The 14,581-nt window shown below is 36.4% G+C and overlaps 1 protein-coding gene across 1 annotated transcript in view; it reads left to right on the top strand.

Annotated features, from left to right (window-relative positions):
• The window catches only part of SPAG5 (sperm associated antigen 5), a gene marked incomplete in the record, with an annotated part of 33,333 nt that overhangs the window by 12,377 nt on the left and 6,375 nt on the right, over positions 1-14,581 (top strand). The window contains 12 exon segments of the mRNA XM_072430160.1: positions 960-1,094; positions 1,578-1,697; positions 2,678-2,770; positions 4,025-4,159; positions 5,852-5,924; positions 6,013-6,160; positions 7,260-7,313; positions 10,760-10,874; positions 11,035-11,168; positions 11,970-12,138; positions 13,162-13,264; positions 14,007-14,087. Of these exon segments, the coding sequence (XP_072286261.1) occupies positions 960-1,094; positions 1,578-1,697; positions 2,678-2,770; positions 4,025-4,159; positions 5,852-5,924; positions 6,013-6,160; positions 7,260-7,313; positions 10,760-10,874; positions 11,035-11,168; positions 11,970-12,138; positions 13,162-13,264; positions 14,007-14,087 (1,360 nt within the window).

Here is a 14,581-nt window from a genome sequence, read left to right as displayed (position 1 = left end):
ACTATCCAGTCTTGCATTGAGGCAGCAGATGATTGTGTTGGACTGGACTGTACATTACAGTAAACATGAAGGGTGGGACCAAAGTGGCAATCCTGGAAAATATGTGTTACAAAGCTTGCCATGGCAGTTTATAAAGAAAAAAAAGAAAAACTTTACATGTAGGCTTAATGGAAGGCATGCCTAAAATTATGGACGACACCGACTGTACACACGTCAGATTTTTATCGCCCGATAAACGGCATCGGCCAATTATCGGGCGAAAATCTGCCGTGTGTACAGTCATCGTGCACTCCCTTGTCGTTGGAAAGGATCGTGAAAGATCCTTTCCAACGACAAAAATTGCAAGTGTGTACGCAGCTTTAAATGTAAGTTTTTGTTTGAGAAGTTATTTTCTAAATGAGGCTTCCAGCAGAATTTAATTCAGTTTTTAGAGCAAAGGGATGTTTACTCATCCAACAGTAACTTTTAGCTGTTAAGGATAGAAGTTACCTGTCAGTGTTGCTCCCTCAGTGTTTTTACTTGTGCTCAGTTTATTATTAAAACAATATAAAATTACTGAAGATTTACAAAGTGCATTAGAATGGAAGCCAGTCAAAAAACTTGCTTCAATAGTTTGCAAAATCTAATATTGAAAGTTTAGCACACCCACTTTTTATTTCAAGCCTTATTCAGGGGCTCGGTTGCGTGGAGAGTAGATATCACCATTCTTCAGCTATACAATGCAAAGTAAGTCAATACCCAGGTCCACATTGTATAGTATATTCCTAAAATTTAGTAGAAGAGGTCATGTGTCTTTGACAGGCCACATGACTGGGACCAGCATGTTTGTGTTTTCTTTCTCTAAAAATAAAGCTTTACATCAGAAGTATATAACACCTAATGCATATACATGTACTATCTAGGATATTTGCCTTGATTGGAATTGTAATATTAGATTTTTAATTAATTTTTTTTTTTAGATAAGCTGCACTCGATCTCTTCTTGGAGACTATATGACATCTCTTTCTAAGATGAGCAAGAAGATAAAAATCACGATTCAAGAAAGGGAGGAAATGAAAACTCGTATGGAAGAGGCCCTGCTTGCCAAAAAAGCGGTATTTTGTCCCTACGGGTTTACATACAGCTTTTTAACTCTATAATGTTCACAAACAGTTTACAGCACTACAAAACACCTTGAAGTGCGCTCACTTTTGCTAAATATCTAGATTAGTGTTTCTCAACCTGTTTAACATGGGGAAACCCTTCGAAATAACTGTGAGGGCTTCTAGGAACTCCTTCTATAATTACTATTTGCTTAACTCATAGTACATTAGCGTGATGTTCAGTAGTAAAAATGCCTCTTACATTGCTTGCCAGTGGTAAGAATGCCACCCTTATAGATAGCCAAGAATACTATTGGTATCTGATAAACTTACCTGAGAGATTCAAACTGCTCATTGCTCAAACTGCTCATTGCTCAACCCTTAGCAAACTCTGGAAGAACCCTGGTTGAGAAACACTGATCTAGAAGTAGCCTATTATATTGTATATTAACTTATCTAATAACACCATGCAACTTGTTTCCTTTCTCTGTGCAGGCAGATCAGTGTTTAGAGGACCTTGAAATACATTCTTCAGCCGTCATTGCTCAGCTTCGCAGAGACTTAGGAACTGAGAGGAAAATTTGTGAAACTGTCAGAGAAGCTTATGAGCAGCAGGTAAATTTTACCACATCCTTAGAACAAATATATTTTCTATATTAATAAAATAATATATTAAATATGGGCATTTGTGGGCATCCATCGATCAAGGTGAATTTCTTCTTTTTTACTTCTGGAAAATTGTGAACCTTTGAATGATAACTAAGAGTTGTCATGTTTCATTTTTTCTTGTGATTATCCAGATGTTGGTACTCCATTTTCTTTGTATGCTTCATAAGGTATGCCTACACTTGTCAAGGGTCTTGTATGCCCTCATCACCCTGTGTGGTAAATGATTATTGGCCAGTTAGACACTGATATCATTCTAACCTGCTCGGACTGGTGCTGAGGACCTGAGTAAGGTCTTCTGTCCTACTGGACCTTGTTTTTCAGATCTTCAACATTTTCCTGTCTTTCCCAACAACTCTGTCCTATGAGTGGCTAAGCTTGTCTTTTCCAACTTTGTTTCAAAGGGTGATTACCCTTGTGGTTTTGTACTTGGCTCATTGTGTTTGCCCTTTCCAGTTTTTTTGGCATCTAATTTCATCTGCCTAAGCTTCCTGTTATATTTGGGCTTTCCTATGCTATCATCCTGTGTATTGTGTTACATTCTGGTTTTGATTTGGGTGGCTTACACTGCGGGTACCCTCGTCTTAGGTCTATTAGGGTTTTTTTTTTGTTCTGCCTATTCCTCAGGTGGACTGCTTTTGGGTGTCCTGAAGGTTTGACTAATGCTAATTAGTGGATAAGGGAGAAAATAACATTTTTGTTTAACTTGACATGCATGGGTATCTCACCTCTGTTTTTATCGTTATGTGCTTGGATTTGTTTAGGTAGGTTTTTACAACCTCATTTTAAACCTCACTTTTAGGAGGTTCTCCTTTTTAAATTATTATTATTTAGCAGGGGCTCAATTTTTAAATATTTTATATATATTTATATATATATCCGTATAGATGCATTTGTAGGAATGCTAATTGTATGTTTTTCTCCTGAAGTCTTCCTACAATGAAGAACTAGAGGAATTTGTTCAAAGAGCTCATTCTGTTTGCTCAGAACTGGAAGATGACCGAACCCAACTGTTACTTCAGGTAATTTTTATATATCATTTCATTTTTTTATTTTTTATTTTTTTTTTAACCAGCAGTTTTTTAATTTGGAAAAGCCTATTTAATCAACATAATGCATTGGAAGGAGAACTGGAAAAATACCCAGTTTCCTTCCCACAAAGTAGCAAATATTTGGTAGCTCCATAATTTTACAAATATTAATTTTTCAGCAGTTTTTTCCACCTGTGCAGAGGTGCAAAAGACAATCCCCCCCCTCCTCTTTGTGGTAAAGCATTTCAGGCAAACTGATAAAGCTGATGAAAAGCAAAAATAAACCATGCTGGAACACTACTCCCCTTCAAAGTATCTCATTAAAAACCCATCTTAATTTTACTACCTAAAGCCACAGTTACATGATCTACCAGTCTGGAGTCTTCCTGTTTATGGGAAATAAAATCCTTTCTTTGGGTGTCTGTCAATGCCTAGGTAAAATGGACCCTTTATATTGGCTGTCCAGCAGGGTCTTCTCGAGTTCCCAGTGTCAGATTGACACCATTGTACACTGCCAAACGATTTTAATCCCTTATGTGTATTTTATTACATGTTAAACAAATGCAGTAATAATGTTAAACTATGCAGTATTGCTGGAAAATATTAAGAGATAATATAAATGGATCAATGTATCTCTATTTTACTTGGCAATGGAGTCCCTAGGACATAGAAAAGATTAATATGGGAAAATCATCCAACGACTCAAATCTATTTGTGTGGATTTGTCCTGTCAGAGCTGACAGAATAGTCTTTGTACATGAGTATTCATTTTTTCTACTTTCATAATCAGTGCATGCAAATGATCCTGTCTGGAGGGTGCCAACACCCAGAGACTGTAGGATATGGGCCATGTTTTATGGTTATGAGATATATTGTCATGTTTAATATTCAGTGGTCTGATTTTTGTTTCAATCAAGTTTTATTTAGTTAAAAAAAAAAGTAGACAGAAAAAAAAAAAGTAGACATAACATAAAAACATTGATAAACAATAACAGATTAACGTGAATGCATATAACAAGTGGGCATAACATACATATGTTGTGTCAAACATATCAATGAAAAAAGGTAAATGTAAATAATGACCATGAGGAGCAATAAACAAATGGTTACAAGTTACGTCCAGTAAAACGATAATAAAAACCCAGACCATGAAAAATTGGGGGGGACAATATTTATGACAAGCTATTCATGTAATAATGGCACTAAATATTCAGTGTTCTGATTTTTGCTGACATTTGTTGACAGTGCTCTCAGGCCAGGGAGCTGATGTCTCAGCACTGGCGCTTATTTACGGTTATGAGGGAGAAAACCCAGTTGGCTCTTGAACAGTATGACGGAATTAGAAATGAAAGGGATAAGGCTATTTTAGAAAATAAAGAGGTAAGTGAGAATCTTCATCTTAAATGGGTCCCCCTCCATTAGGTGTGATAGTAAAGTTTGCAATGTGCAACTTTGACTATTTTAATAGGGAGAGACATGGAGAATAAAATCGTCTATTGTGTATGAGTATTTTCTGATCAGGTAAAGTGTCCTGTAAAGATTTAATTTTTTTATCAGCTTTTGGATTAAAAATGTATAAGAACAGTCCAGTTTTCTCCCAAGAATGTATTTTTCAGCTTGGTTGCTGCCATAAGGATATACAGTTACCCCCTATAATTATGTCAGCCTTCCACCACCCCCTATACATTTGGGTGGTTACTGAAGAGTTGGGACTTAATACGAAGGTGATAGAAAAATATATGTGTATATGTATGTGTGTGTATATATATATATATATATATGTATATATATATATAATATATCTATATATATATATATATATGGTCACCATGGTCCTATGGTCAAATATCTGTTTGCTTTGTAACAACCAATTAGCTTTTTTAACTGTACTGGTAAATAATAGATGAGGATGAACTGTTAACATGTACTATTTAGATCTAACTGTTCCCTTGAGAGACTGCTTTGCATTCTAGGAATTGTAGCTGCCTAGTTGTCGTGTATATATCTTCTATACTTTAAGTCAATGGGCCCGATTTAATAAAGCTCTTCAAGGCTGCAGAGCCTTGATACCCTTACATCAATGAAGCTGGTTCATCCAGCAAACCTGAAATTATTTTCTTCAAAGTCATTTGCTAGCAAATGTTTTAAATCCTGGACTAGATCCATTCCAGGTTTGCTGGATCACCCAGCTTCGCTGATGAAAGTTTATCCTTTCCAGCCTTGGAAAGCTTTAATAAGTCAGGCCCACTATCTCAGAATGTGTACACGGGTTCTGACTTTTATATTTCTGACATCTTGTGACTTGCGTACCTGATCCAGGTCAGTGACTCTGAAGTCTCTGAAGTCCTAAAGTTAGTGCGTAATGTAATACCAAAAATTATGGAAGATATTAATTTAGTTGTTTTACTTTGTTGCAAAAAAAACATACAAAAGATATGATACAAAGTTATTTAACAACTGAGCATTGTAGCATCCTAAAACTTAACTCCAAAAAATTAAACTACATTGTTGTAATTAATAACTATTACTACGGAAAAAAATGATTAAAAAAAAAAAATAAGGGAATCTCTTAACTATGAGGAAACAATATGGAATCACCTATGGATGACTGGATGGTAATGAACCTTGCCAAAGAGCACTTAAAAACTTTTTTACAAGAAAGGCATGTGAACTTAATTACATTGTTAGCAAACAGTCCAGATCTCAAGATAAAAATTAAATTTTGCCAATTTAAGAAAATGTTGAAGCCCATGCCTTAAAGAATTCAAGCTGCCATGAAAGCCAGAGGATGTGCAATAAAGTACTAAGTGGGGGTTGATTGCATAAGCTTTCTTAAATTTGGGGTGATTCCATAATGTTTCTTCCATCTCACACCCCTCTACTCATCTGGGATGTTTAAATACTTTTTGCTTCCTCACTTAAATTACCAATAAATGCTTTACACTACAATCCTCAACTCTACAACTTGTTTGATATTTATCTGCTATGTATAGGAGCCATTTGTTGCATAGCGGACACTATAAGTGTTGGGCATCTAGATTTTTTTTGTATTTATTTATTTATTTCTGGTAGATGTCCAGTTGCATAGAAGACCTGAAGTCTGTGAATGAACAGATGAAATTGGAAAACAAACGTCTGGGTTCAGGTTTGTGATTTACTGTAACTTTGTTTATTGTTGTATAATTGTGATTCCTGAATAATTCTGTTTATATACATTTTTTTTTGTTTTTTAGAGCTGGAATCTCTGATGGAACGTGTGTGTAGCCTGGAGTCAGAAATTGATCACTGGAGGGAGGAGAACTCTGAACTTGCAGAACAACTGTCTGCTAGAGATTCCTCTGTGAAGCTTCTAGAAAAAGAGCTCAATGAGGCAACTGCAAGGTATAAAGATTTTATAATTAATGATTATGAAAAAATGTCCAAACATATCTTTAAAGATTAAGACCCATCCTACAGACGAACAGACATTTGCTGTAGTACAAAGTTCCCTAACTGGATGGTATTGGAATTTAAAATAGGAGGTTAAAATACTTAGTTGTACACATTGCATCTGCTTCTGTATTGGATCATATGAAAATATCGATTAAACTTGTTGTGAACATGTCAACATAATATAAAATAAAATTTGAGTTTTTTAATCAAGTATGACAAGCATGAACTGCTCATAAATAAAGCACAGCATCATTTTAGACCCAAGGCCAATAAAGTACTACACTTTCAAATTGTAGCGTATTCAAAAATAATCATAAAGAGATGACTTTTCTTTAATCACAAAAATAGTCTGTTGCTCCAGCTCACAATTTTTTTGATATTATTACACAGTACAGGTAGTCCCCTAGTTAAGGACCTCCGACATACAGACGACTCCTAGATACGAACAAGGCTTCCCTGCTCCTTAGTGTGCAGGAAGGCTTGAAGGGGGAGGGGCGGTTCGCATGACTTGCAGAAGTAATGTTTTGCTGTTCTGTAAGCTCTTGTAACTCTTTAATGACCAAGACAAACTCTGCAGTTGTTTCTTTTTGCATATCAAAGCACAGCTTGCTCCAGAAATTATTGAATGTCTAGGCTCCGTAAAGTTTTTTTTTATTGCTTTGTTTGTGAATCACTCACAGTGAGGATTTTATACAGTAACTGACACCACACTGCCTAACAAACATCTGTCCTAGTTGCATTTATAAAAATCATGTACCTGTTCCGACTTACATACAAATTCACCTTAAGAACAAACCTACAGTCCCTATCTCGTTTGTAACCTGGGGATTACCTGTATTTATTTAGCACTGGCATATTACGCAGTGCTGTACATAGTTCATAGTCATGTCACTAGCTGTCCCTCAAAAGGGCTTACAATCTAATGTCCCTACCTTTGTCAAATGTCTTTATTACAGTCTAAGGTCAACATGGGGAGAACCCGCAAACTTCGTGCAGATAGTGTCCTGGCCAAGATTTGAACCCTAATTTTTAACTTTTGTTCTTTCAGGGGCCAGACATATCAGGATCGAATAAAGAGTCTTACTGCAGAGGTTGTTCCCAGGTAATTTTCACTCAGTTACCATCTAAAACAATATTTTTATTGGCATTAAGTCTTCTGTATGGTTTCAGCTCATTATAGCTGTTCTTTTCTTCATGCACATGTGTAGAGAACTCTGGCGCTGGCCTCTAGATCCTGAACCTAAGCAGCTCCTAACTTGTCTGAGCATTGAGGGATCACACCTCCTTAAATCTTCCTTAACTTTTGTGGTATGAGTAATCTTCCTCAGCAGATGCAGCCTCTTGTCATAGCTTGTCATAATGGACTACAGGGGGAGTCCATTAGAACACCTACGCCTTATTTTCCAACTCCTGACATTTGGTACCCAGACTCCCAAATCCCCCAAAGCTTGGGAGCTTTAGATCTGCTGATCACTGCTTTACTAATAAGATGCGCCTCAACTTTTCTCATTGAGGAACTGCAAGTGATCTTGACAGAAGTTCCTATCAATCTGCAAGGACAGTGACAGATTTTTTTCATTCTGTTCACATTTCCTTCTCTATGACAGCTTCTGCACTGTGATAGACCTGCAGCTTCTAAAGGCTGGCTGGGCTCCATATGTTTTCCATCTGCTGGAAAGCTTTTCACAAATCGTGGTGAATAAGAGCAGGCATTTATTAGTTCCTCTTCCAGCATTTCACCCTTGAGCTCTTGCTGCTACATCCAGGGTATCATCAAGGGTATTAGTTTCAGTTTTGCCACATTTCCATTGCATCCCAGTTGCGGATTGACTAGGTGTTCTCTTTTATGATGGGTTGTAAATGTGATTCTGATGGTTCGTTTCCTATGGCTGGGTTTTGATCCGCTGACGTAGGTTAGGAAAAAAACTTGCCGATGTCACTGCGAATGCGTGAGATGCCCAGGCATGTGCAGAAGGAGCACCCAGGAGCCTCCTGGAATGCCTGACGTAGTTTAGGTACGCTTTAAGTATTAAGGGCATCCTCCTAACATAGAAGCTTTGACTCCTAGAAGTATCTTCCTTTGTAGGGTCTTTTGGTACATTGGTCAACCAAAAGGAATTCTTGGGTTACCTTCTGGGGTTGTTGAATCCAGGTGGCCTTAGTCTTATCAATGGGGCACTTCACACATCTAGATGAAACAGGAACTCTTGTGGTGTCAATAATAGTACTTGCACTGGATAACTCCCTGGTGCATTTGACTTTGGGTGTAACCTTGGTATTCCTGGTTATTTTGTGGGAACTGTATGCCCAGATGTAGCAGAACTAATATATTTTTTTTTCCGTTTCCATTCCATCGCAGGGCACCACCATCTTTTTCCCTCTTTTCCTTGTTTCAGTCTTTGACCATTTTGATTGGCCAGGCCAAGATGTCATCTTTTCAGTTCCAGCAGTCACAGGGATAGCTGGGGTGAGCTGGGTATCCCTAGCTCAGTGATTTTTGACAGTTGAGGTGAGCGATCAGGCAGGTAACCATGTTTTATTGCAAATAGGACATTGCTTGTCCCTATCTGCAAAAAAGCCCTACCTGATTGCAGATTTTGAAAGTAGAACTTTAGTCCCTTCTGGTATCATCTCAGGTGTTTTGTCCTTACCAACTTGAGGATATCCTTGGTTGTTGTTGCCTGGACACCAATGGATCAGTGGTTATGGGGAGTCCATAGTGAGTATTAAGTGTATGATGTTTGAGCCTTTGTTGTTTAGGGTATAAATTTTCATATAGTTGATCTAGTTTTGTCCTTATGACCACGTATTTTCCTCTGTTGGTTTCAATCACTTTCACTTGTTACTTGTGGATACATAAAAGTTGTTTACAGCAAACACAATTTCATTCTATTAGGTGTTATTCCTGCTTTTTAGAAAATTCTTGCCTGACTTATGTGTAAGGTTTTAAAGCCAAGATAATACTCCTTCTTGTCTATTTGGATGGTATACTTATCTACGAGATCTTTAAAACAGAGTATGTTATTTCAGAGTATGTGTTTTTTTTTCCCAATGTCATATCCTCCTGTCAGTGGTAATATAACCTAAGAGTTAAAGACTTCCTGTGTCACCCAAAAGATTTCAGAAAGTGATTTTACCTTTTTGTGATTTTTTTTTCATTTATGAACCTTAGTGTTTACAAACTGACAAAACCACAGTAGTTTTAGTTGTATTTGTGTAAATTACGTCCTAAATGTTGTGTTCAAGTCTATTTTCTTACAAAAAACATGTACGGATGTAGATATCAAAGGAACAGAGTAAGGGTTAATTAAGTCATATATCAATAAAATCTGTAGATCTGTAAATCTGCCCCACCAAGGTGTTTGCATAGCAGCCTCATATCCCTAAATCATATCCAATGTCATACCAAACAAAAGATCAAATACATGTTGGAGTTGAGTGGGAGATAAGGTATTTTTAAAATATTATAACCAAGTGTCCAAAAAATTTTGAGGATGGGTATTTATATGCTGGGTGGCTTTTGTCTTATCTATAACCATAAGCGACGGCAGGTGTTGAAAAAGCTGGGTAGCATTAGGAGGAGAAGGCTCTAGCCACTGCTTCAATATACTTTTCTTTGTCGCCAGGAGGCACAGGTGCTCGAATCTGGAGACCAATACCTTCTGGTCAGTCTGGATAAGGGGATCGTATGGTACATCTGTGGGGACAGATGCCTAGTACATCCTGTAATTAATGCCCTAAATACCGACTGCCAAAAGGTTCAGGTTTAGAGGACAGTCCCACAAAGCATGCTCCAGGAAGGCCATATGCAGCGCACATTTAGGACAAGCTGTAAGTTGATTGGTAAATGACTGAGGTCTAGTTTTTAATTTGAAGGCATAGTATGCCCTATGGATAACTTTAAATTGCAATTCCCGCCATTGTTCACTGACTATGGCTTTGCGTACCCATGCCCAACTAGATTCAAGCATATCTAGTGTGTCATGGTAAGAATTATTCAAAAAGGATGCCCAGCGCTGTACAAATAAATGTGTAGACTCCGAGGCTCCCAGACAGTCCATGAGTAAAGGGGTACATATGTGAGATTGAGTGCTTTAAGGAGGGTGCACCTAACATTCGTCTTATCTGGGCTGGTAGTACCAAATTCAGTTGTCTATCCGACCCCTTAAAAAAAAAAACGGTGGTGGTGAGGGATGGCATACTTGGCCCAAATAATATCAAAAGACATTAGTTTGTTTACTTCATCCACCAAAGAACCTATTTTTTACACCTCTCCGCTCCCAAAAACTGTAAGCCTTGGTTCCCTGAAGGAAACAGGGAGTGGAACAAATGGGAGCAGCCAATGTACCAGCAAATATCTTCTTATATTTACTACATATTTAATGTACATGGTTTATTTTTTATTTTTTTTTAGATTTAGACATTATGTACAGAAAAGTTAGACTGTAAATTAAAAGCAAAAAAAACCCTAATATGAATATTTAAATGCAGTGATCATTAACATTGAGTATTCATTCATGTGGTATTGTGTTTTACTTACAATTTCAGCTTGGAACTTAAACTGTCAGAGGTTTCCAGCCAGAAGGAGGCCCTGCGGACTCAGCTGCTGGCTCTAGAAAAGGAACAAAGTGCACAAATAATGTTTTACACAGAAAGCCTCGAGGTAAGGCACTGTGTTCCTTGCTACTTTGCAATGGTAAACCAAATTAGTTTTTGTTTTCCTAAATAGTTCATCACAGTGATCTCTAGGATGTAAAGCACTAAGTACCGGTATTTTCAGTTTCACTACTATTTGTGCTGAAAAACAAATTGTTTGTTTTTAGTTTCTTGAACAAGAGAATCACATTTGTCGGGAGCAGGTGGCAGAGATCGAATCTCAGCTGAAAACCCATCATTTGAATTTGCTAGAGCGGAACTATCAATGCGAGAATCTGAAGGATACCATCAAGGTGCTAGAGTGAGTTTATAACTAACATTATATTCTGTCAACATCTATGGCATTATATATCATGTTAGTATTTAAAGAACACCAGTAGGGTATTCTGTTTTTTTTTACACACATTTTCACATACGTTTATCCTAAAATCAAAGCTGATTTATTTCCATAATTGAGGTGAAAAGTGTAAAAGTAAATACTCCCCTCAGAGGGACATGTGCCTGTGTCTAAAGAAATTTACTATACAGTGATCCATAGTTTAGGCTAGAGCTAGTGTGGTTCAGGACCCTACATCTTATTCACAAGGGCTAGCAATAGTTATATATTAGAATATAATTATTATTAATATTATTATTATTACACAATATTTTTTTTATAGCGCCATCATATTACGCAGCCCTGTTCAAAGTCCATAGCCATGTCACTAGCTGTCCCCCAAAGGGGCTCATAATCTAAAGTCCCTACCTCAGTTATATGTCATAAATACAGTTTAAGGTCAAATTTTGGGGGGGAGCCAATTAACCTATCATAACCTATTAATTATAGTCAATAACAATGTTCAAAGGTTCTTATTTTCAATTCTGCATGCAGCCCATGAAAAAATCTGATCATAATGATAAATGGTACTGCATTGGAACACAATGGAACTGGAAGTGCACAATTTATTTTCCTTTTAATACAAAATCTATCTTATTTCTGTAAAAAAACATACACAAGTTCATATGAAAATATCATGCAGTGTGAAACATTAAAATTTGAACCTGCCCCATCCAAGAAAAATCAAATACTAGTTGCCAAATCTAACAATTTATGTTTTTGCAGGAAAAACATAAGTGAACTGAAGCAGAAGTTGGCAGATAAAGAGTATGAAGCTCAGAACATGACAGAAAAAACAGCCAAAGAAATATCTAACTCTTTCTCAGAGGTCTCAAAAATCAAGACACATCTTCTAGATGTAATAAGAAATTTGACAGAGTGTGTCAAGAAAGAGGTATGGCAAGTAGTTCTCTATTTATCTTTGACTGTTTCATTGCTTCCCTTGCTATGTATTTGGGCAGCAATTAAACCTAAAAATTTCCTGCAATATTGGGTCAAATATGACTAATGCTTATAATTATGTAAAGAAGTGAAGGTATTTAGTTGGGAAGAAGGAGATTGTCATGTAACTAAACTTTGCACTGTCAGGCCTGCCTGTAAATTATGTGATCCTGCGTGGGTCCCCACAGCTTGCACTTTACCAACCGCTCAAACACTCTCACAGAAGTGCTAGTTTATTTTATACATTGAACAGCTGAAAACAGCGATTGTCACTAGTACGCTATGGTTCCTGGCATGTCAAAACGGTAAAGGCACCGTTCTGTGTGATCCTAGCCTTTATTTAAATCTCCTGTGTGGCTCAGGAACTGCTTAAGTCCCAATCATAGTCTTTATTTAGCATTAAATATGCTTTATTATTTTAATTTTCTGTGTATTTGTGACTACCTCTTATATGCCATAGGTTAATGTAACTGCACTTCAGTTTTAAAAAAGAAATACTCAGAATCATAGTATACATTACTTTTTATCATACAGTATATAGTGTATATATTTTTAATCTTTTCCTAATTTCGGAGTGGTAAGTGGAGTTAAATTGCATAAAGAGTATAGTAGAATAATTCTGACACGTAATTCCCTTTTATGTTTAGTTATTTGTAATTTAAAATGTAAAGGTCATGGCAATTTTACATGAAAGCATATGCAGTCACTTTAGGTGCCAGCTTTAATGTAATAATTGGATTAATCATTTTATAGTAAAACTTCAGTAGTTGGCATCAATGTTTTCTTAACAATGCTTGCCTTGAGTTAGAGATTGTTGATGGCTTGAATTGATTGTTAATGGTTATTTTAATGGTTAGGTGCAAGGGACAGTTCTTATGTTCTTTAAAGCTTTTATAGGTCAGATTAATAGTTGCCATTATTCATTCAGTTGTCCTATTAGGAGACATCATTAATATTCAATGTTTATAATTTGCAGGGTAAATTAAATGACTATGGACTTCATACGCCAGGCCGGAGTCTCGCACTTTCCAACACTTTTACCGAAGATTCAATTCAGACAACAATCTTAAACACAACAGGTTAGCCATTAAAACCTTTTTCCTATAGGATTTGTCATGCTTGTCAATGTTATAATATGTTGATTAACTATAGAAACTGAAACTGTATCCTATAAAATGTGCGTGTGTGTAAATATGTGGATATATATATATATATATAAATATATATATATATAAATATATATATATATATATATATATATATATATATATATATATATATGTGTGTGTGTGATATGCATATGAAAAATATGGCTTTCACCAGGCTTGCTTACAGCTAAATCTTACTGGTGCATATATTTTAAATGACAGTAATTGATTCACCACCATTGAACGTTAAGTCATATTCCTTGATCATAAAGTTTCTGGTCTGGTACAGAGTTTAAGGGGATATGTCAAGATAATTTTTCAATACATTAACTGAGAAACACCACTTTGAGGTTCTAAGCAATGCTACTAGGAAGATTAAAACTAATTAAAAATAGGTCATTGCTCTCCTTTTTGAGCCATACCACTGTCCCAGGAAATGGGAACTTTAGGCTTGACATTGTAGGTTTCTTTCACTTCTGAGGAGATGTTTAAATGTATTTTTTTTTATATAAATTTTTTTTTTTTTCTGTAGCAGGGCTGTTTGCTTGAATAGAGTCATAACTGGGCTACAAAAGCTTTTGTTGTACGTCGTTTAGCAACAAGAATGTTGTGTGAGAATTTGCTCATTACATGTTTTATACATTTACAATTATTTGTTAATTTTTCTTCCTAGATTCTGAAGATGCCAAAGCAGAAGGCATTCGGAGTGAGACCAGTGCCTTCACTGTTGTACATCCAGTGGCCTCACCATCTGGTAGTGCGTTTCCAATAAACTGTTAAATTTTATAATGTCAACTTGTTTTATGGATACAGTTTTATTAAATATTTATAAAAGGGGTATGGATTTTGAAAATAAACTGTATATAGTCCTTTTCTGCATCAAAAAATAAGATAGGTATGGTGAATTCTGAAAGTTAATTTATTCAATACCAAATAGTAATGCTAACAAGGCATTGTATCTTAACCCCCCTATCAGTAATTCCAAGTGTGACTCTGGGTGGATTTTCACATTCCGGGTCGCTTAAAACATGAAAAAAACCCACTTACCTTATTCCGTTGTCATCCCCCGTTGTCTTGCTGGTCCCTGCACCATCTTCTCCCGGCGTGTGCAGAGATGTTCTCCGGGGGCTTCCCAGTGACGTCGGTGCAGGCTGGAGTAGCAGCGGGAAATTTAAATAATTTTGTATTGATTCAATACAAAATAACTGTATTGAGTCCAATACAAATAAATCTTTATATATGCTACTG

This window comes from Pyxicephalus adspersus, chromosome 1 (assembly GCF_032062135.1).
Source record: "Pyxicephalus adspersus chromosome 1, UCB_Pads_2.0, whole genome shotgun sequence".
Lineage (NCBI taxonomy): Eukaryota > Metazoa > Chordata > Amphibia > Anura > Pyxicephalidae > Pyxicephalus > Pyxicephalus adspersus.
The sequence above is the reverse complement of the archived record's forward strand: the minus strand, read 5'-3'. Positions and strand labels throughout refer to the sequence as shown.